The following is a 27276-nucleotide window of genomic DNA, read 5'->3' on the forward strand; positions in this document are numbered from 1 at the left end:
AGGGATCCCTAAATGCTACTATTTTTAAAAGTTTATAAAAAATTTCAAGTGTACAAAAAAGACAGGATAACACAAATTCATTAAATGTATGCCTATCCTATAGATGCAAATTTAAAAAATATTTTGCTACATTTACTTCATATATATGTATATGTATGTATGTATTTATGTGTGTGAATATATGTACATGTGTATGTATTTTTTGGTTGATAAATCATTTAAAAATAAATTACAGATATCATGATACTAAATCTTCAATGTGCAACATGAAAAAAACAAGGCCATTCTCCTGTATAACCATTATACCATTATCACACCTGAAAAAGTTAGCAATAATTACCCAACAGCTATTGTTCAGCTCACACTTAGATTTTTCCTATTTTCTTGCAAATATATTTTAGGGTTTTGCTCAAATTAGGCTCCTTTCATGGACCAAGGATTGCATTTTATTGTGATTTCTCTTAAATATCTGAATCTACAATAAACTATGTTGTTGTCATTCCTGTTTGGATTAATATCTCATTCTTCCCTCTCCTCTAACAAAACCCACCAGAAGAGCAAAGCTGCATCTTTGGGAAAAGGTACCCATCTTTTCTCTGGAACAATCTCTTCCTTGGGGAGGTAGCCTGGCACAAGGCCTAGAATGCCTTGTATCTGAAGCGAAAGAGGGGTCTGGAGGGAAGGTATAGGTAAGGGCAAGTACCTAGCCTGGAGCTCCAGGGAGCGCTGCTTTCCTGACACCAGGAAGGTCCGAGGCAGATTGAGGTTGGAGCTTTCCTTTAGCTGAATGGAGGGAGAAAGAGGCTTTGTGAGGACTACTAAGCTCCACAGGGACCTTACCCTCTGCACACATGCACACAAGGACTTGGGGTCAGAGCAGAACAACTTTATTCCTCCCAGCACCAAGGCCCCACTCCAGGTCCCCATCTCCCACCTCCTGGTGCTCACCTCCATGCCATCAACATCAATGCGTGCCCGCACGCTAAACTTCTGGCCAAGGAGCCGCAGCCTGGGCACACAGTAAAGGAGGCGGTCGTTGAACTACAAAGGAAAAGTTTTGGGATGTGTGTGGAGAGGTGTGGCCCAGCCCCCTATCCTTATAGGACTCCTGAAGCTTTATTGTTGGGGAATCAAGGCAACAGATGGAGAAAGCACAGCCCAGATTGAGCACAATGGTCACGAGGAAAGAGCCTAGGCATGGGAGTCACTTTCTAGTTGGGTGATCTATGGCAAGTCACTTCCAAGTCTTAGTTACATCACCTCTGAAGTAGAGAAAAAAAATCCCTAGTGTAGGTGGTGAAAATACAATGAATTAATAGAGGAAAGAATGGCTAGCAAGAGGTATAGTCTTGAGTGAGTACCCAATGTGTGCAACCCCACACCTGGCACTTACTAGTATGAGGTATCGGTCTTGAGTGGTCCCATTCTTTGCTGACAGCTTAAGGATATGGCCTTCTTTTATGAGCTCTTTGGTGGGGCTGACAATGTCTTCCTCACCTCCTAGCAGCTCATATACCTTCAGCAGCTTGTGCATTCGCTCCTGGCAGGAGACAGTAAGCAGAAGGCAGGGTTGGGGTGCTGGCTGCCCCTTACATGTCCAGAAATAGCAAGTTCCCCAGTACAAAGACACCACAGGTGGGTGGCTAAGGAAGGGCAGGGACTAGAAGGGCCACTCACCATTTTGCGGATGGCAGCATTAGAGTGCTCTGCTGCTGTGGCTATCAGCTCCAGAGACTCTGTGGGCAGAGTGGGAGGTCAAACGGGGAACTAGCAGAGAGGAGGCTCTTGGGAGCTTCTTTGCTTCCTGAATGCTTCCTCCTGGCCTAAATACACCCTCCCTGTCCCAGAAAGCACCAGCCCCAAAGATGTCCATAGCAACATCACTTAAAATCAGAAACTATCTCAATTAATTCCACAATAACAGAATCATACTACATGGAATAACTGGCAGTGAATAACATGCAAACTTAGGATTATTATTACCATTAAAAATAACTACAATAACAATTACATAGGTAACTGAAAAGAAACATAGCCATATTTAACGAGTTAACCATCTCTGGATGGTGGGTCTATGCTATGGGTGGTTTTTACTGTGTTCTTTAGATTTTTCTGTATTTTCCATATTTTTGACAAAGAGTATGTATTACTTTTATAATCAGAAAACGCCATATATAAAGAAACAAAGAGATGAGCCTATTCTTTGTGTCAATAATATTGATTATAGGAATCTATCCTAAGAAAATACACATTTTAATCAACAAAACCAATAACTCCCTAGCCAGATTCATTGAAAAAAAAGGGAAAAGATCTCAAATAAATAAAATCATAAATGAGAGAGGAGAAATAACAACCAACATCACAGGAATACAAATATCTGTAAGAGAATATTGTGAAAAACTATATGCCAGCAAACTGGACAACCTAGAAGAAATGGATAAATTTCTAGAAACATATAACCTACCAAAACTAAAGCAGGAAGAAATAGAAAATATGAACAGTCTGATTATTACCAAGGAAATTGAATCCGTAATAAAAAAACTCCCAACAGAGTTGCCTGGGTGGCTCAGCGGTTGAGCATCTGCCTTTGGCTCAGGGTATGATCCCGGAGTCCCAGGACTGAGTCCCACATCAGGCTTCCTGCATGGAGCCTGCTTCTCCCTCTGCCCATGCCTCGGCCTCTCTCTCTCTTTCTGTGTCACTCATAAATAAATAAATAAATAAATAAATAAATAAATAAATAAAATTAATTAATTAATTAAAAAAACCTCCCAACAAACAAAAGTGCAGGACCACATGACTTCATAGGAAATTCTACCAAACATTTAAAGAAGAGTTAATGTCTCTTCTCAAACTATTCCAAGAAATTGAAGAGGAGGGAAAACTTCCAAAGTCATTCTATGAGGCCAGCATTACCCTGATTCCAAAACCAGATAAAGGCACCACAAGAAAAGAGAACTGTAGGCCAATATCCCTGATGAACAGATGCAAAAATCCTCAACAAAATACTAGCAAACTGAGTCCAAAAATACATTTAAAGAATCATTCATGGGGTGCCTAGGTGGCTCAGTTGGTTAAACTGTCTGCCTTCAGCTCAGGTCATGATCCCGGGGTCCCAGGATGAAGCCCGCATTAGGCTCCCTGCTCAGTGGGGAGTCTGCTTCTCCCTCTAACCCTCACTCTACTCGTGCTCTCTCACTCACTTGCTCTCTCTCAAATAAATGAATAAAATTTCAAAAAGAATCATTCACCACAATCAAATGGGATTTATTTCTGGCATGCAAGGGTGGATCAATATTTGCAAATCAATCAACGTGATAACATCACCTCAACAGGAGACAAGACAAAAACTATATGATCATCTCAACAGATGCAGAAAACCATTTGACAAAGCACAACATCTATTCTTGATAAAATCCCACAACAAAGTAGGTTTAGAGGGAACATACCTCAACATAATAAAGGCCATCTATGAAAAACCCACAGAGAACATCATAGTCAGTAGGGAAAACTGAGAGCTTTTCTCTTGATATCAGGAACAAGACAAGGATGCTACTCTTCTCACCTCTATTCAACATAGTACTGGAAGTCCTAGCCACAGCAGTCAGACAGGAAAAAAAGGCATCCAAATTGGTAAGGAAGAAGTAAAATTTTTCCTATTTGGAGATGACATGATACTATATATAGAAAACCTGAAAGACTCCACCGAAAAACTACTAGATCTGATAAATGAATTCAATAAAGTCACAGGATACCAAATCAATACACAGACATTTGTTGCATTTCTATATACTAATAATGAAGAAGCAGAAAGAGAAATTAAGAAAACAATCCCATTTACAATTGCACAGTACCTAGGGATAGGCTTAACCAAAGAGGTGTAAGACCTGTACTCTGAAAACTTTCAAACGCGGATGAGAGAAACTGAACATGACACAAAGAAACAGAAATATATTCTATGTTCATGGATTGAAAGAACAAATATTGTTAAAATGTCTATACCCAAAGCAATCTACACATTTAATGCAATCCCTCTCAAAACAACAACAGCATTTTTTACAGAATTAGAAAAAATAATCCTAAAATTTGTATGGAACCACAAAGGACCCCAAATAGCCAAAGCAATCTTGAAAAAGAAAAACAAAATGGAGGTATCATTATTCCAGACTTCCAAGATATACTACAAAGCTGTAGTAAACATAAGAGTATGGAAATGGCACAAAAATAGACACATAGTTCGAACAGAATAGAAAACCCTGAAATAAAGCCACAATTATTTTTTTTAAAGATTTTATTTATTAATTTGACAGAGAGAGAGAGAAAAAAACAGGGGGAGCAGCAGAAGGAGAGGGAGAAGCAGGCTCCCCACTGAGCAGGGAGCCTGATGTGGAGCTCAATCCCAGGACCTCGGCATCATGAGCCGAGCTGAAGGCAGACGCTTAACCAACTGAGCCATCCAGAGACCCTGAAATCCACAATTATATGCTGAGTTAATCTTTGACCACAGTAGGAAAGAATATGCAATGGGAAACAGTATCTTCAACAAATGGAATTAGGAAAACTGGATAGTTACATGCAAAAGAATGAAACCGGATCACTTTCTTATACACAAGAATAAATTAAAAATGGATTAAAGACCTAAATGGGAGGCCTGAAACCATAAAAATCCTAGAGGAGAACATAGGCAATAATTTCTCAGACAACGGAGGTAGCAACTTTTTCTAGATATGTCTCCTGAGGTAAGGGAAAGAAAAGAAAAAAATAAAGTATTGGGACTACATCAAAATAAAGAACTTCTGCACAGCAAAGGAAACAATCAACAAAATGAAAAGACAATTTACTGAATGGAAGAAGATATTTGCAAATGTGGTCTCTTTTAAAGGGTTAGTATCTAAAATATATAAAGAACTGATATAACCTGAAAGCCAAAACACCAAATAATCCAATTAGAAATGGGCAGAAGACATGAACAGACATTTCTCTAAAGACGATATACAGATGGCCAGCAGATACACGAAAAGATGCTCCACACTGCTCATCATAAGGGAAATGCAAATAAAACCCAAAATGAGATATCACCTCACACCTGTCAGAATCAGTAAAATCAAAACATAGGAAACAAGTGTTGGTGAGGATGTGGAGAGAAAGGAACCCTTGTACCCTGTTAGTGGGAGTGCAAACTGGTGCAGCCACTGTGGAAAACAGCCTGGAAGTTCCTCAAAAAGCTAGAAATAGTACTACCCTAGGATCAGTAATCACACTACTAGGTATTTACTCCCAAAATACAAAAATATTAAGCCAAAGAGATACATGCATCCCAACCTTTATAACAGCACAACTTCTAATAACCAAATTTTAGAAGCAGCTCAAGTGTTCATGGATAGATGGTAAAGAAGATGTGGGGTGTGTGTGTGATGGAATATTATTCAGCCATTCTTTTCATAAGAAGAATGAAGTCTTGCCATTTGCAATGACATGGATGGAACTAGAGGGTATGATACTAAGTGAACTAAGTCAGTTGGAGAAAGACAAATATATGATTTCATTCATATGTGGAATTTAAGTGACAAAACATGCAAAAGGAAAAAATTAAGAGAGAGAAATCAAGAAATAGACTCTTAACAATAGAGAAGGAACGGATTGTTACTAGAAAGAAGAGGGGTGGAGATGGGTTAAACAGGTGATGGGGATTAAGGAGTGCACTTGTCTTGATGAGAAATGGGTTATGTATAAAATTGTTGAATCAAAGAAAGAAACAACGCAATCATGAAATGGGCAAAAGACATGAACAGAAATTTCACCAAAAAAGACATACACATGGCCAAAAAGGACATGAGAAAATGCTCCGCATCACTTGCCATCAGGGAAATACAAATCAAAACCACAATGAGATACCACCGCACACCAGTGAGAATGGGGAAAATTAACAAGACAGGAAACAACAAATGCTGGAGAGGATGTGGAGAAAGGGGAACCCTCTTGCACTGGTGCTGGGAATGTGAACTGGTGCAGCCACTCTGGAAAACTGTGTGGAGCTTCCTCAAAGAGTTAAAAATAGAACTGCCCTACGACCCAGCAATTGCACTGCTGGGGATTTACCCCAAAGATACAGATGCAGTGAAACAGCAGGACACCTGCACCCGAATGTTTATAGCAGCAATGTCCACAATAGCCAACCTGTGGAAGGAGCCCCAGTGTCCATCGAAAGAAGGCTGGATAAAGAAGCTGTGGTCTATGTATACAATGGAATATTACTCAGCCATTAGAAACAACAAATACCCACCATTTGCTTCAACGTGGATGGAACTGGAGGGTATTATGCTGAGTGAAATAAGTCAATCAGAGAAGGACAAACATTATATGGTCTCATTCATTTAGGGAATATAAAAAATAGTGAAAGAGAATGGAAGGGAAAGGAGAGAAAATGAGTGGGAAATATCAGTGAGGGTGACAGAACATGAGAGACTCCTAACTGGGAAACGAACAAGGGGTAGTGGAAGGGGAGGTGGGTGGGGGGATGGGGTGATTGGGTGACAGGCACTGGGGGGGGGCACTTGATGGGATGAGCACTGGGTGTTATGCTATATGTTGCCAAATCGAACTCCAATAAAAAATTTAAAAAAAATTGTTGAATCACTGTCTTGTGCACCTGAAAGTAATATAACACTGTAGGTTAACTATACTGGAATTAAAATAAATAATAAATAAAAAAGAGGGGATCCCTGGGTGGCGCAGCAGTTTGGCACCTGCCTTTGGCCCAGGGCGCAATCCTGGAGACCCGGGATCGAATCCCACGTCGGGCTCCCTGCATGGAGCCTGCTTCTCCCTCTGCCTGTGTCTCTGCCTCTCTCTCTCTCTGTGTGTGTGTGACTATCATGAATAAATAAATAAAATCTTTTAAAAAAATTTAAATAAAAAAGAGAAAACACACATTCTATGTGTAAGTACACTTTCATTACAGTGGTGTTTACAATAGTGTCAACCAGAAACAAAAATTTCCAACTCTAGGGGTGCCTGGGTGGCTCAGTTGGTTAAGCGACTGACTCTTGATTTTGGCCCCGGTCATGATCTCAGGGTCATGAGATCAAGCTCTGTGTCAGGCTCCACATTGTTCGGTACTGCTTAAGATTCTCTCTTTCCCTTTCCCTCTGCCCCTCCCCTGACCACATGCATTCTCTCTCTCTCTCTCTCTAAAAATAAAAATGTCCAACTGTCAGAGTTCAGTTAAATAAATTAATGTGCATTCATATAATGGAATACTGGACATCCTCTACAAGTGATGCTTATACAGAGTTTTTCATAATTTGTGAAATGTTCAGGATATTTTTAAGGATTTTATTTATTTATTTATTTGAAAGAGAGAGAGAGAGCACAAACAGGGGTAGGGGCAGAGAGGGAGAAGCAGGCTCCCTGCTGAGCAGAGAGCCTGACGTGGGGCTCTATCTCAGACCCTGGGATCATGACCTGAGCGGAAGGCAGAAGCTTAACTGAGTAAGCCACCCAGGTGCCCCTGCTCAGGATATTTTAAGAAAAGGATACCAAGTAGTATATACTGAATGATCTTGAATTTGCAAATATATGTGTATTAAAAAAACAGGAAGAATACAAGTCAAAATGTTCATTATGCTTCTTCTCTGGGGGCTTGTATCACAGGTGATCTTTTTCTCTACCTCTTTCATCTTTTCTGTAATTTCCATATTTCCTATAGTGACCAGGTATCATCAGGGAAAAAAAATCTTGAAATAAGTCCCTATACATCCCCCCACACTAACAAATCCTGCCCATGCTTGAGGCCCGGCTACAGCTGTACCACATCTCACTTTTGTCTGTATGCTGCTGAATTTTCCCACTAGAAAATATGCCTATGAGGGAGGAGTACAGGTGCTTCTGAAGAGGGTCCATACGGTTGGCAAACCAAGTCTGGCTTTTCTAGGAGGTCGTCCCTCCATGACCATGTCCTGGTACTCCTTGTCTTAATCGGGCCTTTCAAGAGGCTCTAATCTTCAACTCCTCTTCCACCCTAGCTGCCAGAGGGATCTTTCTCACAAACTGCTGCCACTCTTCTGCTTCAATCTGTCAATAGCTCCCTCATATCTGCAGGGGAAAAGACGCAGCCCCTTAGCCTGGCATTGAAAGCCCTTGGAGATCTGGCTTCTGCTGACCTCTCCGACTTTCTCCACATGTACCTCCCTAAATATGTGCTGTCTTGCTTCATCTGGCTAACTGGATTCAGCTTGCCTTCTCTAGTAAACCTGCCCTGAGTTCATAGAATGGGTCGGGACCCTGTCACAGTTCCCACGTTCCTCTGCACTCCCCTCTGTCCCACTAGTCACACTGTGTGTTCATCATGCATTTACAAATCTGCATCCCCCAGTAGATGAGGAACGCCCTAGGATGGGGCCAGTGTCCCCCCCTTCCCCTGTCTCCAGTGCTCCCCATCAGATGGTTTGAATAAATGAGATCCTTCCAATCCTCACACCAATTCTATAAGATAGGCGTGATTGTGCACTGTTTGTCCAAAATGAGGAAACAGACTCAGAGAGAAGAGGTGGTGGCCTTATCTTCCTGGGAAGCAGCTGAGTTGACATCAGAGCTGGAACTTCCCTGTTATCTGCCCCTTCTCCTACCCATTCTGCACCTCCCGCACCCCAGGGCAGGGCCATGTTGGGCGGTAGAGGTCAGAGGTAGCCAGGGAAGGGACAGGAAAAAGACTCTGGTAAGCTGTGGACATACAAATTCAGGCTGGTGCAGGTCACTGGGCTCAGAGTAGAGGCTTTGCTATCAGGAAGTCTGTCCTGAGATGTCTTGTGTGGAGTGCACACTGGTATCTCCAGGGGTCCAGTGTGCATAGGCTCTGTCTTGAGGGGAGGTGGTTCCAATGTGGGGATGTCAGTCTAGAATTTCATTTGAGGCTTTGGACTAGGGAATGCAGTTTAAGGAACTTAGTGTAGGGGTTTGGCTTGGAAGTTTTGGTGGGGTTTGGGAGTCTGGGTTTGGAGTCCAGTCTCGGGCTCATGGTAGCAGTTCCACCTGGCCTGGTTTGAGGAACCCAGTCTAGAGTCCAGGTTTCAGAGTTCAGTTAGGGAAGTAGAAAGTGGGAGAGTGAGTCTAGGGAACCAGAGATATGATTCAGTGGGGGTCAGGCCTTAAGGTACTTTCTGGGATTCTGCCTGGGGATTGTAGTCTGAGGGGTAAATAATTGGAAGGTCAGCTTAAGATCTTGGGCTGGGTAGCATAGTGAGCATATCTTGGACTGTCTTTCATTCAGAGATTCTCATTCTGAGCAGCTCAGAAAACCGGACTGGAAAATTCTTTCCTGTGCGGGACAGGGGTTGGGCTCATCTTTGGGCTTAGCATGGGGAGCTCAGTTGGGCACATTCAAGCTCTGAGGTTCATTCTGGGGACTCAGATAGGGTTGAGATTGGTATAATAGGAACCTAAGTTAGGTGAACTCAATCTAGGGGCTGATTTAATTGGCATTCAGCAGGGAAGGTATCAGCCAGGGAATTCAGTAATAAAAACTGCTAATATTGGGCATCTACCATGTGCTAGGCACTGTGCTGATGGCTTTACCTGGTTTATCTCATTTATCCTGAAAATAGCTCTATGAAGGAGTTATCAATATCATGCCCCTTCTATACATGAGAAAACTGAGACCAAGCAGCTTGCCCAGGAACACATAGTTGGTAAAAGGGACTCATCTGGTGCCCAGTTTAGGAATATTACACCAGCAACTCATTTTGGGGGTTCATCACAGGGAGCTCACTTGAGGAATTTCAGTTTGGAAATGTCATGCTAGAGGCCCAGTGTGGAAATAAAATGGAAGAACTCAGTCCTGGAAGCCCAACGCGGATATGCGATTTTGTAGAATCCATGGGCTCTGAGTGGAGAAATGAGACAGGAGGTTTCCTCTGGGGATCCCAGTTGGAGGGTTATAAAATGTGGAGACTCAGTGTGGCAGTGAGGTATCCTTCCTGGAACTCAATACGGAGCCCAGTCTGGAGACCTCATTCTGCATGACTCAGCCTGGGAATCTCAATCTGTGAATTCAAGGCTGCAAGGTAGAAAATTTTGGGGGGGCTTCTTGTGGGCAGTCAGTCTGGGAATTAAGACTGAGAAGATGAGATTTGGAGGATCAGACTTCATTTGGGAGAAAATCTAGGGCATTCTTCCAAGGGCACAGTGAAGGGGATGAACACAGGAGTCTGCAGTCTGGGGGACTGAGGTTAGGGAGGACACAATCTGGAGTCTGTTTGGAGCTCAGACTTAGCAGCTTAATCTTAGGGTTCCCTTTGGGGAACTGTAGAAATCAGTCTGAGGGCTGTGTCTGTGTCTCAGTCAATAGTATTGATCTGTCCCTGACAAAAGAGTCAATCTTTTGGGCTCAGGATAGATGTCACAGCTTGAGGGACAGTAAATGGGGGTGTTAATCTGGGGTTCTAAGTTTGGCAATACTTGTTTATAGAATGGTGGCTGTGGAGATCAGAATGGGAAGTTCTCTGGGGGGGATTTCCCTGTGGGACCTCAGGCTGAGGGCTGGGAACCCACTCTCAGAGTTCACAACAAGAACATTCTGAAGGCCCAGATCTTAGTTTGGGGAAATCAGTGTGTGTGTGTGTGTGGGGGGGGGCATTCTATAATGGGGACCTTATACTGGATTCAGCCTGAGGGCTCAGGTTGGAGATGTCAGCCTATGGAACTGCTCCCAGGGAATCAGTCTGGAAGGCTCTTTCTCGAGATTTAGGTTATGTAGCTCCTCCTGGCACTTCAGTGGGGATTCTCATTTGGGGAGATGACTGAGGCACTTAGTCTGCAGATGTCTGTCTGTAGAGTCCAACTGTCAAACGTCCTAGGGTCCTCACTCTTTCTAGAGGTCCAGGCTTGGTAGCAAAGTGTCCCATGTGGTAGGATGGAGGGGGCTCAATTTGGGAAGAAGACACAGCAGTGGACACAAGTGTCTGCTCCTGATTAGCCCCCCACACTTTCCTAACTTTCATCCTACCTTTAGGGCTGCTCCTTCTTAAGTCTTTTGCTGATTCCACTTCCCTAAGCTTGCCCTTGGCCCCTATTTCTTCTCCATTTATTTTCACTCTCTTGTTGATTGTGGCCAGCCTCACAGCTTTGAATACCATGAGCCAGTGACATCCAAATCCCTCTCCCTAGATTCTAGACTACGTACCTACCTGGCAGCTCACTTGGAACATGTCCAAAATCAACCTCCTTAAGCTCATCTCAAGAACTATCACCACTAGCCAAAAATTCTACTAGTAATTCTTGGCTTTTCTTCCCAAGACTCACACCCATTCCACCCTGGTTCTTTTGGTGCTGCTTCCAAATATAATATATCCTGAATCCAACCATTTCTCACTACTTCCACTGCTCTTACTTCTACTCCCCTCATCCAAGCCAACTTTTCTCACTAAGATTATTGCAAAGGCTTCTTACTGGTCTCTCAGCTCCCTCTCTTGCTTCCCAAGTAACCCTGGTCAAAATCTTCTAATGGCTAACCCCTGCACTCAGAATAAAATCCATCTCCTTAGCCTGGCCTTTAAAGTCTCGCTCCTCTCTCCAACCCTACTTCTACCATTCTACCTTCACTTATCATGCTCAAGTCATACTGGCTCTCTTGTTGGTCCAGAGATTTGCAAGCTGCCACCCCTTCCCCCCAGGAACTCTGTACTTGCTGTTGCCTCTGGGGAATATGTTCCTGCCCAGTTGGGGAGTGGCTCCCTTCTTCTTGTCATTCAGGTCTGACTCAAATATCTTCTATTCAGAGAGGCCACCCAACCTAAAGGAAGCCCCCCACCTCCGCCATCCCTGTCACATCACCCTCGTATTCTCCGAATTACATGTAGCACCTACCTAATGTTCTCCTGTGTATTTATCAGTTCTCTTTATTATCTGCTGTCTTGTTTACTTCCCTTATCCTCTGTGCCAGCACCAATTTGCAGAACTAAGGTGCTCAGTAAATAATTGCTATATTAACGAAGGGATGAATGGAAATGATGCTCTGGGGAGAGGAAGTTGGGGAGACTCTGGGGAAGCACTCTTGGAGATGTGACCCTGGGTGTGGCGGTGGGGGTGTATTTGTGTGGGCCTCATACTGGAGGAATCAGAATGAGATACTTTTCTAGTGGTCAGTGTGAGGACTCAGTCTGAGGAGGCATTCAGACTAGAGATCCAAATCTTGGAGGTAGAAAATATGGGGTCCAGCCTGGGGTGCTCAGTTCCAAAGAGTTGATTCTGTGGGGCCTTAATCAGACTTGGGAGGTTTTTTATGAGGTTCATCCTAGGTAGCAGCTGGTGACACAGAGGGGAGCTCTAAATGTGGATGACGGAAAAGTCAGGGGCTCGATGAGACAAATATCTTCATGGGGAGCTCAGCTATGGAGATTTGGTAAAGAGGGCTTGGCCTGAGGGGTCGGTCTGGGCTCATGGGGCAGAGGCTTTGGACTCTGGGCAACTTCATCTGAGGATGAGTCTAGGGCTCAGTCTTGGGGTCTTGGCCTAGAAAACAGATGGCTCCCTCTAGGGGAGCATTCTGGGCATGCTCTTCAAACTTGGGGGTTCCAGCTGGGGACTTCAGTCAGACTGGGGGACTCCTGAGTGCTCTGTCTGGGTACTCAGGCAGAGATCTCAACCTGGAGGTTCAGCCTGAGGTCTCACTCCAGGGCCTCTGTGGGCCTTTCACAGGCAGCTTTCAGTTTGGAGAGCCTATCCTGGAATCTCATTATGCTGCAATGGAAGGCTGACCCTGTGAGTTAAGTGTTGGAGGATGGGGCGAGGCAGGGCCCAGATGTGTGCACTCACTTTGGGCGTCCTTGCTGTCCGGGGAGCCATGGGGCAGCTTTAAGAGATAGTCCTTGAGAAGCAGCTCATAGCGGGGAATGCGCTGCACAGGTTCCAGCATGTGGTGCTGCAATGTCAGGTTGCCACAGGCTTCCTCCTTCTGTGACAGGCAGAAGCAGAGCAGCTCAGGTCTGGCCATAAACCCCTTACTGGGTCCCTGTAGACCTCTCCTCCCCAGGCTGTCCTGTCCAGCTTCATTGCTTACCTGCACCTCATGGATGATTACTTTAAACTGGGTGGAGCGCTCTGTCCAGGTGTTGACCAGCTCCACAGCACGGTCAAAGTTCTTCACATACTCGCCATACATCTTGAGGAAGGGTGCCAGCTTCTGCAGGATGTCTCCAATGCGTGGGTAGCGGTCCCTGGGGTGGAAGCAGGGGCTGGCATGGTCCTGCTGATCCTTGTCCCCCAGAATTCCCCCAGGGTTCTAGGTCTCTAGTCCCAGGTAAGCTATTCTCATTGCATTCCTAGAAATCTACTTCTCAGTCAGTCTGCTCCTCTGGAATTGCTGCTTATGTTATAGGCCAATTAGGCCAAAAGGCACAGCTTGAACTGAAACCATGGCCCTGACTGCCACCTGCCCCAATTTTGCCCTTCTCTAGTACCAGGAATAACATGTCCTGAAATACCTTCTCTGACCTCACTGCAAGGGCCACTTCATACACTTATTATTGATTCTGGGCCTAGCCTTATGCTGAGTAATTCTGAAGACACAAATGAGTCAACAGAGCCCCAACAGAGTCACTGTCTAATAGGGAAGACAAAGTGAAGCCTGGTTATCCTCCTCAGGAGTCACAGTTTGCTGAGGGACACACAGGACTAGACCTGGGCTTAGCCCTCATTGCTCACAGGCAGCTGAGGGACACACAAGAATCAGGCCAGGCCTCTCCCTCAGGAGTAACAGTCAGTTGGGAAGATGTAGGAACTGGCTTCATGCCAGCCGCGCATGGTTATAGTCTGGTGAGGGAGACATACTTTATCCTGTGGGTGTGGGGCGCATGGAGATGATTTTTTTTTAAAGATTTCATTCATCTATTTGAGACAGAGAAAGAGGAAGAGAGAGCCAGCGAGCAAGCGCATAAGTAGGGTGAGGGGGACAGAGGGAGAGGGAGAAGCAGGCTCCCTGCTGAGTGGAGAGCCCAATGTGGGACTTGATCCCAGGACCCTGGGATCATGACCTGAGCCAAAAGCAGATGCTTAACCGATTGAGCCACCCAGGCACCCTGAGCATGGAGATGATTTTAAGCAGGAAGTAACATGGTCTGATTTTTCTGAAAGACCATTATGGCAGGTGGTACAGACTTTAAAGGACAGATTGGTAGAGGAGAGCTGGTGGCTGGGAGATTGCCTCTTTCTACTCAGCTCAGGAATCAGCTCCTCCTTGAATCTTTCTCTAACTCCAGACTAGGTTTAGTCCATTTGTCTGGATTCCTACAGCCTTCCATTCTCAGCTCTATCATAGATCTGATATTAAAAAAAGACAAACAAACAACTGTTCACATTGAGCGCTTATTTACAGGATGCTGTTCTAAACTCTTGACATGGATAAACTCATTTAAATCCTTAAAACAACCCTACAAAGTAGGCCATTATTATTATCCTCATTACATAGAGGAGGAAACTGAACCATAGTGATTTAAGAAACTTGCTTAATGTCACAAAGCTAGCAAAGGGCAGAGCTTAAATTTGAACCCAGCCAATCTGGCTTCTAACCTCATACTCTTAAGGGCTGTGCTGTTCTATTGTAATTTTCTGAGTCCTGGTCTGCGTTTTGCATTTGGTTGGGAGGTCATAGAGGGTGGAGCGTTGGTCTGATTCTCTTTGTGAAAGGCACTAAGAGGAGAGGATGGGCAAGAGTGGACTCTAGAACACACATATGCCCTGGGCTTGGCAGGCTTGTGGACAGGGGGACAGGCAACCTAGATCTGGGGTCCCTCACCATTCCTCCATGCGCTTCTCTAGCTCAGGCAGCAGGAACTGCTGGTGGAAGCAATAGATGGAGCAGATGTTCGAGAAGATGCCATGGACAACATCAGCAGGGAAGGAACTCCGGTTCCGAGCTTCTTCGAGTAGCCGGGCACAGAACACCTGTGGGGCAGGGCAGGGGTGTTCAGCTGGGCCTGGGGCTTGGTGGGGGGTGAGGGCAGTGTTTGTGGGCAGCTCTGTGGAGCTTTGGGCTCAGCATTGGTCTTGAGACTGAGCAGAGAGGGAATGGAATTAGGCTTATGTGTGGGGCTGGATCTCCAGTTATCAAGGGTAGGACCTGGAGGCAGGCATTGGAATGATGAGAAGTCAGGAGCAGGGCCAAGGTCAGAATTAGATTTGGGGTCAGATCCATTCATCTAACACATATTTTTAAGTGCCTACCATGTACCAGGCACTGTTAGGGATAACACAGCTGGGATAACACAGTGAACAAAGCAAGCAAAAATTCCTACCCTTGGGGCTTCTAGTGGATTTGGGGTCAGGAATGGGACCAGAATGAGGATCAGGGCCTGGTAGACAGCTGCCGTCAATTCAGGATCTAGGTCAGAGTTGCAGTCAGGGCTGCTGTACCCACCCAAAGTTGGAATGAGGCTTCCAAAGATCAGGCTTGGGATCATAATAAGAACTGACTTCAGAGACAGGATGCGGGTCAAGGTCAGAATGTGGTCTTACCAACTCTAGATTGGTAACGTAAGGTTGGGCTCAGGCCCTCTTACTTCTTCCTTGGCACCCACCTACCATGTCCTGGGGCCCTGGGACCCCTGAGGGGCCATTCACCTGATCCAGGAGATGGAGCCTGGAAACATAGGCCTTCTCAGTTTGCAGGAGCTCATTGGCAATGTGGAACACCTTTTGTTGAACAGTCAGCTGGGAAGGAGAAGAGGCAACCACTCATCGATCGCTCCGTCCCCGAACCTTCACCCAAGCCTTCAGAATTCTCAGGACAGCTCAAATGCTACTCTAAGCCCAATGCCATCCTGGAATAACCCTCCTTATTCCCCCATCTCTAGACCTGTAAACTTCCCAGCTTCAATCCCTGCCTCCCTGGTGTATCATAAAGGCCACTCCTCAATTCTGATGATATGTATGCACTCTCTCACTTGGCCACTCATGCACCCAGGCATCTGCTCTCTCCTAGCTCTGCCATCCATCAGCTTGCATAAGTTGTGTAACTGCTCTGTATTTACATCTCCTCATCTACATATACTGATAATAAAAGAACCTAAGTCCCTTTGTAATTGAGATAGTTAAATGATTTATTACAAGTAGAACATAGCAGACTACAGGTTAAGTAGTCTACCAATGTTATTTATTCACCTACTCAGTTCACTGTCAGCAAAGGCTTGCCGAGTACCTGGGATGTGAAGAAAACACAGAGGTACAAAAATGTCCAAAAACTCTGCCTGTCTGCCCAGTTTCCAAATTGCTGGACACATATTTCCTGAGTCCCTGGCCTCAGCCCCCACATTTGAGCTGGGTTCTAGTGAAGAAGGTGTTCTGGCTGCAACCTAACTTAAGTGCAAGGAAGCCTCTGAAAAGCAGGCTTAGGCTGCTGGGCACAGAAAGGGTTTCCTGCTGCCAAGAGCCTTTGTGGCCACAGCCTCGGGTCCCTTGGGGAAGAGGAGCTCTAGCTCTTATGCCCCTCTGGTGGCCAGCTGCTGGGAAGTCTCTCTGGATGTGAGGAAACTGAGGCTGTGGTAGGGGAGTGGAGACTTGCCTAGTGTCACATAGCTACTGAGTCTTGGGATTTTCCAGCTGGAATGGGACTTTAAAAGATCCCCAAGCAAGACGCTCATCTTCAAGATGGAAAAACTGAGGTCCAGCTAGTGGTTCTCTGCTGAGGGTAGAACAATTTTCCCAGTGGGCATATGGAACTGTGCATGGTCATTTTGGTAGCTACAGTGAAGGAGGGGGTGAGGTTTGGGTTTGCAACCAATATTTAGGGACCAGGGGACCAGGGAAGCCAAACATCCAGAGTGGAAACAATGCCCTGTTTTGAGAAATAGTGAGCTAGGGAAGAACCAAGTGTAAAAGCCAGGCTCCTCGTTTTTCCACACTGTTCTGTCTCTTGGTGAACATGGGTCCGTACCTCCACAGACTCCTGTCTCTCCATTAGGGGCACTGGGATTTCTCTGTCTTTCTCATCCTCCTCCTCGTCGTCCTCCTCATCCAGGTCACTATCAACCTCCTGGGAGCCGGGCCGGTGGGGGTCAGCCAAAGGAACAGGGATACAGGCCAGGGCAGGGGGCCCAGGGCCCAGGCTGTGGCTGGGGGGCCCATCATCACTGACGAAGCAGGTCTCCTCACTGTTGGATGGCGAGCTGATGCTGTCAATGCCACTGTCCCGGTTGGGCACCTTCTCACCATCCCGGGGCCCAGGGGCCAGGAGGAACAGGCAGCGGGAGGCCTCGCCCTCGGGAAGCTGGGGCACTGGTGGCTGCGGGAGTGGCTGTGGCAACACGGCAGGCTCTGTGGAACCTGGGCTGGGGCCAGAGGCTGGCCTATCCGAGGCAACAATCACAGGTTCTCTGAGGCGGATGGTGGACACACACGGAGGCAGGGTATTAGCTTGCCTGAGAGTCCTGTCTCATAGCCTTCCTTCCCATCCCAGGCCCACCCTCATCCCGACAGGGACCAGACTCACCTTTCAAATTTTTCAATCAGTGAGGATACTGCTGCAGAACTGGAGCTGGCTTCCAGCCTGGGGGCCAGGCCCTTGGCCACTCTGGGGTCTGCAGGCAGGGGGCGTGATGGTGGAGGGGGAATGGGCTCAGGTGCGGGGGGCATCCGGGGCATCTGCAGGTAGCTGGGCTTTGGGGGGACTGGAGAAATGGACAGGGAAGAGAGGGGAGATCCCATTGAGCTGAGTTTAGAGGTAGCTGTCATGTCACAAGGCCCTCCACATCCCCCACCCCAGGCTGCACCTTTGCCCCAGGCAGGTACAGAGCAAGACTGAGGCAAAATGCCAGTATGTACCCATTAGCCCTAGGTCACAGCCCTTTGCTACTAGACCACGGTGTTTCCTACCCTTCTAATAGGACTAGCCCTCTGCCACTGGTCAACCTCTTCCCTCCATCATCCCCTCTCCTGGGCCATTTCTCTGCCCACCTTTGGAACCACTTACCTTGTGGCTTTGGGCCTGGTGTCCGCTTTAGAGGTGAAGGACGCTGGCTGGGGGTTTCAGTGGGGGGGCCTGGGTCTGAGCGAAGCCTCTGTGGACCTTCTGGATGAGGTTCAAGGCTCTGGCCAGGGTCAAGGGACAAACTTTTAACCAGGATCCGGTTTCCCTGGTGCAGCCCTACAGAAGAGGAGAAGCTGGGTGTGAAGCAATTGATGTGGCCCCAAAGGGGCCTGGGGTTGTATGTCTTAGCAGGTATTGGGGTATATTGGGTTTCCCTGAACCACTTTCCTGAGCACACTGTCTTTCTGGGAAGCCCCTACCACAGCCCTCAGATGGGGGGCCAGGCCCAGGGCTGTGGCTGGCTGTTTGCATCAATAGACAAGAGTTCTTTGTGATCTGTACATTGATTCCTTGTATGTCAGCAGGCATTATTATTAGGGCATTTAGCCAGGCTAGGGGTGGATGTGAGCACCCTACAGTTTGTGTACGTGTTTGCAGCCCTTGCTTATATAGCCACAGTGAGTATGCTGAGCCTTCTTCATTCTTCTTCTAAAGGTCCTGAGGATATCTGGACTTCCTTGTCTACCATTTTATATAGTGGAGTGTGCTAAAAAATGGCAAAACTGGGGGGGGGGGCACCTGGCTCAGCCTTTGGCTCAGGTCATGATCCCTGTGTCCTGGGATTGAGTCCCACATCTGGCTCCCTGTTCAGTGGGGAGCCTGCTTCTCCATCTGCTTATGTCTCTGCCTCTTTCTCTGTGTCTCTCATGAATAAATAAAATCTTTTTTAAAAAATGACAAAACTGTATTTCACGAGCAAAAGTTTTGCTTCTTAAAATCCTAGGCTCTCACTAATCTGTACTGACCTCTTCTACTTCCACACCCACACACAACCACACACACTCAGCACCCAGAGTTCAGGTTGCAGGAATGGCTTTAAAATGACAGGCAACAAATACAGAAAATGGGAGGTCTTTTGCACCATCCCTCTTCCCTACTGTGAGCTCCCGAAGTCCACCTCTGTCTTTGGTCCTAGGGGAGATGATGGCTGTATTTGGGACAGAAGACTCCATCTGAAAGGCAATGAGGGACCCTCCAGGATGACATGTCCCAAAGGGAAGGAGCGTGGGGCTCAGGTGGGCCTGGCTAGGCAGGGAGTTGTGGAAGTCAGTGTGTGTGGGGGGGGGGGCGAGAGGGGGACAGAGAAGGAGGGCAAACCACAGCCACACACAGCCACAGACTCTGTTACCCTGCATTACAGAGTCTCATACCAACCAGTCACAAAAGGGCCCACTCAGTTACAGAGCCACATGGAGTTATTTAGACTGTTTCATACAATTGCAAGACCTCACAAATCCTTTTTTTTTAAAAAAAGATTTTATTTACTTATTCATGAGAGACACACAGAGAAAGGCAGAGACACAGGAAGAGGGAGAAGCCCTCTGCAGGGAGCCTGATGTGGGACTCGATCCCAGGACCCCGGGATCACACTCTGAGCTGAAGGCAGACGCTCAACCACTGAGCCACCCAGGCGTCCCTGGACCTCACAAATTCTAATATCCAATCACACGTCATCATGCTCCGGAAAGCCCAGTCACACATAGTCACAGAGACCCACAGTCATAAAACCCACACAGCCCCAGGGTAGCCCATACACAAGCACAGTCATGCACGGTCACAAAGACAGTCATGCAGTGGCAAGCCTATCATTTTATACAGTTTAATACAATAATTTCCCAACTACTTCCCATCATGTATACTCCTCAAATATGGTTGCACTGAGTCACAAATATATACGGTGTAATTTATACTGTGTCTTGCAATCGCAGGGCCCTGGTGTGTCATATGTACCATAATATGGTGTTGCATGTTCACATGCCTACAAGTGGTCCACATGGTCACAAGGACTATAACCACACAGGGTCATTATACCACATTAGATACAACCTCATACAACGGGATGACATCACAAAGTCACACACTGCCATGTTTCCAGAACACAAGCAATCACAGACATATGCCCTGATTTACTACTCCATCATACTCATGAAACAAACATGTCCAAGGTGTCCTTAGGTCTTAGGGGCTCAGGCATACATACACACCTAACATGTGCCTACTGATCTGAATGGTTGTGGTGTCAATAATGCCATCTGATGCAAAAACATACAGATACAACATGCAGAGATACTCTACAGGGTCACATGGGCAAAAAAAAGTCACAGGGAATTTTAGGTCTTCCAGTCTTGGAGGGAAGGAACAGCCCAACCCACAGCGTTCCAGCAGCTTCCCTGGGTCTCTGGCCCCAGTCTGGCCCTACTCCAGCCAGGTAGGCCCCAGGGAACTCAGGCCATGGGCCCCTCCCAGCCCTGCAGGAACACGTGCCCCCAGGCCAAGCCCCACTCCTTCACCCTGTATCTTGCCTTGGGTGCAGTTTCCTCACTTCCTTTCATACCTGAGCAGGCAGGGCCTTGACTGGGAGGGAGGAAGTGCTCCTCTCAGTTCAGTTTAGCCTGCCCTGCTCAGCACCTCCTGGCCTGGTCCTGCCCTGCATTCCCCTGAGTGTGGGGTTGAAGAGGATGAATCACTTGGAGGGTGGCACATAAAGAGACACAGTTTGAGAGACACATGGCCAGAGAAAGCAAGACAGAGTATTTGACAGGGTCAGAGATCCAGGAGGCAAAGCCAGGCACCCCATTGTGCAGACACCTCCACCCCCAACCCCTCAGAGATGCATGTGTAGGTGCAAGGGTCTTGGGTGCCCCTTGTCTGCCTCCTCAGGGCTCTACCCAGTCCTGTCTCCACCCCTCAAAGCAGGCAAGCTTCCCTGGGGGAGTCCCCCCTACCCAGTCTGTTACAGAGCAGCTAGGTGGGGGGGGGGCTGGCTGGTCTTCTCTTTCTTGGCTCCATTGCTTGCTCTGGGGAGAGGATGACCATATCATCCTTTGTGGCCCTGCTATGGCCCACCCTCCACTCCCTCTTCACCCACCTCACCTGGGAGCCCACCAATGGGCCTGCTCTTCTTTCTCTCTGCCTCCTTGCAGGCTCCCCTGCAGAATGGGAAGCTGGATAAAATTCAATTATTCTGGGACACTCTTGATTCCCAGAAGAGAGGGGGCAGGGACTGTGAGCTCAGTATCTAATGAGGAGATGAAGGCAGAGAAAGGGGGCAGTGACTGGCCCAAGGTCACACAGCAAGTCAATGGAAGAGCTTCAGCAGATTGGTCCTACACTGGACTCCTTTCTTATCCCTGCTCTTCCAGGGGAAGCTGGAAAAGAGAAGCAGGAGGGGCAGGGCTGCACCCCAGTGCTTCAGAAAGTCATGAGCTGCAGTGTGGCTAGTGAGTGCAATACCTCTATGCCCACCTACAGGGAGATGACATCAGGGTTCCAGTTCCTAGGCCTGGCCAAGAACCAGCTGAAGCTCTGCTGAAGGAAGAAGGTTCAAGATCCCTCCCTTTCCTGTTTTAGAGCTCCTCATGCCTGTTCCTCTGCCTACATTTCCCTGTCTCCTCCTTTGTTTTCCCTCAGTGGCCCCCTTGTCCCCAAGTCTTGCTCCCTCCAGGTGGGTAGATGGACCTCCAGCTTAGGTCATGGTATTTATCTGCACAAGAACCTTCTGTGACTTTCCACTGCCCATGGGGAAAATAGGAACTTCTCAGCTATGTCTCCATGGCACCTCACAGCCCCATGCAACTCTCTGGCTTCCCTAGGCTTAGTTCAGTTCTCCCAGATACTTCTGAGCCCTGCTCTGAGCCCAGTAGACTCACTACTAGAAGATGTGAAAATTCCATCTCTGCCCCTAGGGAGCTCCTCAAGGAGGCCTTCTCCCTTTTTGGATACCACAGCCATTCCCACGGCCCCATCCCATCCCACCTGGCTAGGTCCTGCATTGGTTTTCTCCAGCCCATTTTGTATAGTTGACAACCCACAGCATTATCTCTCACGCACTCACACCTGCACATCTGACAGAGTCCTCCACCAGCACTGCCCCCTCCACTACTGGGTTTACCAGAGTCCCCAGTGCCCATCAGAGCAGAGGCCACAAAGGACACCACCCCACTCACAGAAAGTCACACCACCAAACTTTATTTTGTATTTTTATTTTTTTCACCAAATTTTATAATACTTGGTGAAAACGTACCCAGCCACACATTGACAATGCATAGCCCTCAATGACCTAGTGAGAGCTGCAAAGTTGTTCATACATCCATATGTAACGCGCTCAGCATATTATGCTTGCACACAACCATTGCTGCCATTCTGGCGTCTCCTGCAACTGACTGGAAGCATACCCTGGGCCCCCCAGGAGTGCCTGGGACCTGTCCCAGGTCTTCCTGTGGGGGTGGGGGTATACAGTCCCAACAAGCCTTCAGCAGGCAAAAGGTAATCTCATTTTAACCCTCAGGGAGCTCCCAGTCTCAAAGACAAGAAAGTGTCATTCAGGAAAAGCTAAGTGGGGCTCAGGAAGTACAAGGAGGTCAGCCTGTTGGTAGTGGAGAAGCTCAGGGTGGGAGGGGAGGCTGGGGACAGGGTGACCAGAATAAAATACAGAATGCCCAGTTAAATTTGAATTTCAGATTAACAATGAATAATTTCTTAGTATAAGGATGTCTTATGCATACTTATACTAAAAATTTATTACACCATACTAAAAGACTGTTGGTTGAATATCTGAAATTCAAATCTACCTGTACTTTATTTGAGCAAATTTTCACAACCTAAGTCAAGGAGGGCTTAGAGTGAATGAGGCAGAGCCGGACCTCTGAGGCGGCACCTGGCAATGAGAGCCCCCTAGTCTCTTGTCCATTTAAGCCTCTGGCAAGCTGTGGGCTCTACCCAATTTCCCTGCAATGAGCACCTAAATGCTCATGACAGTGACATTATTTCAGGGATAACCTTGAATCTGGTCTTATTTATTAAAAAACAAGGTCAATCATTTAGAATCTGTGGTATATGACTATCCCAAAGAGGGGTGGTATTGCTGCACTCATTGACTGGACTGTGTGTATTGAGGTGTTGTGGCACCCTCCTTAGGAAGAGTGGGTTTGGGGGTGCCGGGGTGGGTCAGTCGGTTGGGTGTCTGACTCTTGATTTTGGCTTGGGTCATGATCTCAAGGTTGTGAGATCAAGCCCTGAAATGGACTCCAGGCTGGGTGTGGAGCCTGCTTAAGGTTCTCTCTCCCTCTTGCTCTGTCCCTCCTCTGCTCTCTCCCTCTCTTAAAAAAGAAGGAAGATCTGGCTCAGGAGTCATGCAGAGTCAAAACCCCCCCACACTAGTTGTGTGACCCTGGGCAAACCTCTGTATTTATCTGAACCCCAGTTCCCTTGTCTGTAAAATTGGATAGTAATCATAGCCCCCAGATTTTGGGGAGCCAGTAAAACAAAGAAGGGAAAGAGCATAATGCCCCCCACCAAACACAGCAATGTGAGTTAAACTTGAAAGCCAACAGAACCACACATCCACAAAGATACAAAACTGTGCATACAGATACATAAACCCACAGGCCACAGGCTGTAATCCAACACAAAGCTATTGGCACACCAAGAAACATAGCTAGCCCAGCCAGAGATGGACACAGAATCCAGCCCCACTCTCCTCAACAGCTCCTCAGATCAGGGCAGGATTCCTACTAGAGCTGGCATGGCAAAGAAAAGACAATGGTACCCCAACCCGCAATTCACACTCAATTCAAATTCAATTGAAAATACAAATCAGGGATCCCTGGGTGGCGCAGCGGTTTGGCGCCTGCCTTTGGCCCAGGGCACGATCCTGGAGACCCGGGATCGAGTCCCACATCGGGCTCCCGGTGCATGGAGCCTGCTTCTCCCTATGTCTCTGCCTCTCTCTCTCTCTCTGTAACTATCATAAATAAATTTAAAAAAAAAAGAAAATACAAATCATACAAAACTGTAAAATAAAGGTTAAGAAGCATAATAGAGTTTTGGATTTTTCCATGACAACTTACTGTTATTGAAATAACAAAATCATTCCAAAAATTGTTTCTGGTTGCTACATGCCCCTACTTGGCAGGTGCCCTGAGTACATGCTTTGGGGCCCTGGCAGAGCAGGTCTGTCCTCTAGCTGTTGGAAGATAAGGACTCCTTCATTTGTCCATTTCCACTGGAATGACCCTGCCTCTCCCTCCCCTCTTTCTGGTAATTTCAGCTCCCAGCATTCCCCTCCCTGGCCAGCAACACCCTGTCTCCCATCTCCTAGTTGTAGCCTTGGCTTAACCTCAAGTCAGCTAATAGGGCCTCGGACTGGACCTCAGCCATTAACTCCATGGTGACCTGGGCAGTTGCTTCACAACTCTGGACCCCAATTTCCCCATCTGCAAAATGGGGGAGAATATGTGTGTGCTCCTCATTTGGAGGACCTGGTGAGATGCTAGAGGGGGCAGAAGCTGGTCCCAGCACTCAATCCTCCAGAACCCCACTGCATGCTTCTCCCTATAACCCCTAGACCTCAGTCTCTCTAGGCTAAGAGGTAGGCCCCAGGGACAGTTGGAATTCCTGGGGGTGGGGTGGGGTGGTGTGGGGTAGAGAAAGGGAACAGAGAGAGTGGAAAGAAAAAACAACAGGCAAATGAGAAAGTGTCTTTTGGAAAGCCAGCTCTGTTGGGAGAGGAGGGGTGAGGGGTGAGGGGAGGGGGGCAAAGGGGGAGGGGTGTACCTCAGTTTGAGAAAAAAGCAGGGGATAAAGGCCTAACTGCTCCACTTCTTCCCATCTCCCCCTTGAATGTGAGGTCCAGCTTACACCTTTATTTTAAGATTTTATTTATTTATTCATGAGAGACACAGAAAGAGAGGCAGGCAGAAACCGGCAGAGGGAGAAGCAGGCTCCATGCAGGGAGCCTGACTGTGGGTCTCAATCTCGGCTCCAGGATCATACCCTGGGCTGAAGGTGGCGCTAAACCGCTGAGCCACCCGGGCTGCCTGGCCTACACCTTTGGGGTCAGACTAACTCAGGCCTTGCTTGGCCTGACAGATGTTCTCTCAGAAAGTTCAAACACAAAGCTCAGTCAAGGGTGAGAGATGCAGGAGGAGCTGTCTACAGCAACCCTGTGGTTAGATTTGAAAGTTCCTTCCCTGAACTGGACTGTTCTTCTGAACGTAAGGACTCTGCAGAAAAACAGAGGCACCTTGTGCAGAGTGAAGGCATTTTTGAAAGTGGAAACCATTTTGGAAAGTAAGGAGTTTCCTAGAATGTTCTGTCCTGCAAAATAGAGAAGCTTTCTATAAAATGGAGGTCTCTTTGACAAAAAGAATACCCCTTCTGTAAAGGGAAGAAATTTCTACAAAGTAGAGGAGACTTCTTCAAAATGGAGGGACATTCTATAAAGTGAGGAGAGTACACCTTTTTGTAAAATGAATGACCTGTCTGTAAATGAAGGACTCTGCCAAACAGAAGACTCTTGCAAAATGGAAGAAGTCTCTTGTAGAGTGAGGCCCCTTCTGTAAAGTGAGGGATGTTTCTATAAAGTGTGTACCCTCATGTAAAGTAAGGACCTTTCTGTAAATTGGGACAGCATTAGGCATGAGGGAATGGTAAGAACTGGGGTAAACTGGAGACCACATGTCTCACCTGAAGTAGGGGTAGTAGCTCCTCCCTTCTATCTAATGGTCACTTTGCAGGAACAGGGCCCTGTGTTTTCAGATCTTCCAATATTTCAAGAGAATCAGAAATGCAGACTTCTACATGGAATCCCCTAATTTTGAAAATGGTGAGTAGGCCAAACAAAATTTGTGAGTCAAATTCAACTTATGGGCCACTACTTTGTGGTATCTGAAGTAAATGGTCCTTAAGACCCCTTCCACCTCCGCCATTTACCTTCTGTCCTATCTGACACGCTCTGGCCTTTGGGTGGCAGCCCTGGAGGTCCCTTCTTCCATCCCCACTGCTAGGGCCCAATCTTCTCTAGTCCTGAGCAGGCTCATGCAATACTTGTCAGCAGTTCCCTGAACCAGAATCTGCCTTTTGTTCCACCTGCTCCAGTTCACACTTTGTCCTGTGCAAGACACCTGGAGAAGAGACTAGGGGATTTCAAGAACCTTCAGAACTCTCTGGAACTCAAGGTGTTCACTGTTTAGTGGAGGATATAAAGTATGTGGGGTTTAACTGTTTGTTAAGCACCTACTCTGGGCTGGGCATTGTGTTGATGCTTTCCTGTATGGCATCTTCCTAACAACTCTGTGTACTATTAGCTCCACCTTATAGACCACAAAACTGAGACACAGAGAAGCAAAATCACTTGTCTGAGGATACACAGTTAGAGCTGGGACTGGATCCTAAGCATGTCTGTGTCCAGAGTTACAGAGCAGCATATCCTCAGCCAATGTTTGCTGAGTTGGGAAAGAAATCACATTTGGAGGGAGGACTGGGGATGACTTTCTAAAGGAGGTGGTTTTTGAGTTCAGCCATCCAGGATGGCATGGTCCTGTAGGCAGGGGAAGAAAATGAGCAAAGGTGTGAATACTAGGTGGAAAAATGAAGGGCACAATGAACAGAGTCCTGGGTTTGTAAAAACGTTCCAGAACAGGAGCAACGGGCAGGAAGGGCCAAAAGACAGACAGGCACCCCCGCCCACACACACATCAGCCACAACCACAACTAAGATACAGAACTCATAGGGAGTAGAGACAGACATTGGCACAGGAACACACACACACACACACAATGCACGCATACGCACACACAAGATCTCCGTACAACAATCCACATCTAGAAACTCCCAGGGGCTTAGACAGAATCAAGGTGACACACAAGCAGGCAAACAGGCACATAAAACAAATGCAGACCCAAAGACACACACAGACACACGCAGATATATACAGACACACACTCAAACACATACAGATACACCAAAAGAAGAACATTACGATATATACAGAACATACCCTTGGGGACAAAGACAGCCAAGCAGCCAGGCACATGTGCACGCACGCATGTACACACATGCACACACATGTACACACACACCACACAGCCACATGGGAGCACAGGCAGCCCATCCCTCTTGCAGTTGCTGGATTGCTAGAAGGGTCTGGCCATCTCCTCCTTGTGTCTCTGGACCTGAGGCCAGAGAAAGATGAGGGTGGTTGCTCCACCTCCAGGAGGGGCGGTGGACTTCAGAGGACAGGAAGGGAAGGGAGTGGAGCTGCAGCTGGGAGCACTGGGGCATAATTACCCAGTGCTGGGGCTGCCACGCTGGCTGGGATTTCCCTTCTGTGAGGACAAAGCCAGTAGGGGATGGCCCCTCTGACCCCTGCTGTGTGTGACCCCCAAGGACCCCAACATCTACCCATGTCCCTTCCCCT

At 47.2% G+C, this 27276-nt stretch overlaps 1 protein-coding gene across 2 annotated transcripts in view; it reads right to left on the bottom strand.

Moving 5' to 3' along the window:
* The window catches only part of FGD1 (FYVE, RhoGEF and PH domain containing 1), a 44753-nt gene that overhangs the window by 7742 nt on the left and 9735 nt on the right, over nt 1-27276 (bottom strand). Inside the window, exons 2-12 of one of the 2 annotated variants that reach the window (XM_055338654.1) lie at nt 17960-18077; nt 17480-17657; nt 16925-17363; nt 15613-15702; nt 14789-14937; nt 13055-13211; nt 12811-12949; nt 1678-1736; nt 1394-1540; nt 949-1041; nt 704-783 (exon numbers count right to left, since the gene is read on the bottom strand). In XM_055338654.1, coding sequence (XP_055194629.1) covers nt 704-783; nt 949-1041; nt 1394-1540; nt 1678-1736; nt 12811-12949; nt 13055-13211; nt 14789-14937; nt 15613-15702; nt 16925-17363; nt 17480-17657; nt 17960-18077 — 1649 coding nt within the window. Of the gene's footprint in view, nt 1-703; nt 784-948; nt 1042-1393; nt 1541-1677; nt 1737-12810; nt 12950-13054; nt 13212-14788; nt 14938-15612; nt 15703-16924; nt 17364-17479; nt 17658-17959; nt 18134-27276 lie in introns of both variants that reach the window. The other variant, XM_055338653.1, reaches the window with a different exon arrangement.

This window comes from Nyctereutes procyonoides, unplaced genomic scaffold (genome assembly GCF_905146905.1).
Source record: "Nyctereutes procyonoides isolate TBG_1078 unplaced genomic scaffold, NYPRO_anot_genome, whole genome shotgun sequence".
Taxonomy (NCBI): Eukaryota; Metazoa; Chordata; class Mammalia; order Carnivora; family Canidae; genus Nyctereutes; species Nyctereutes procyonoides.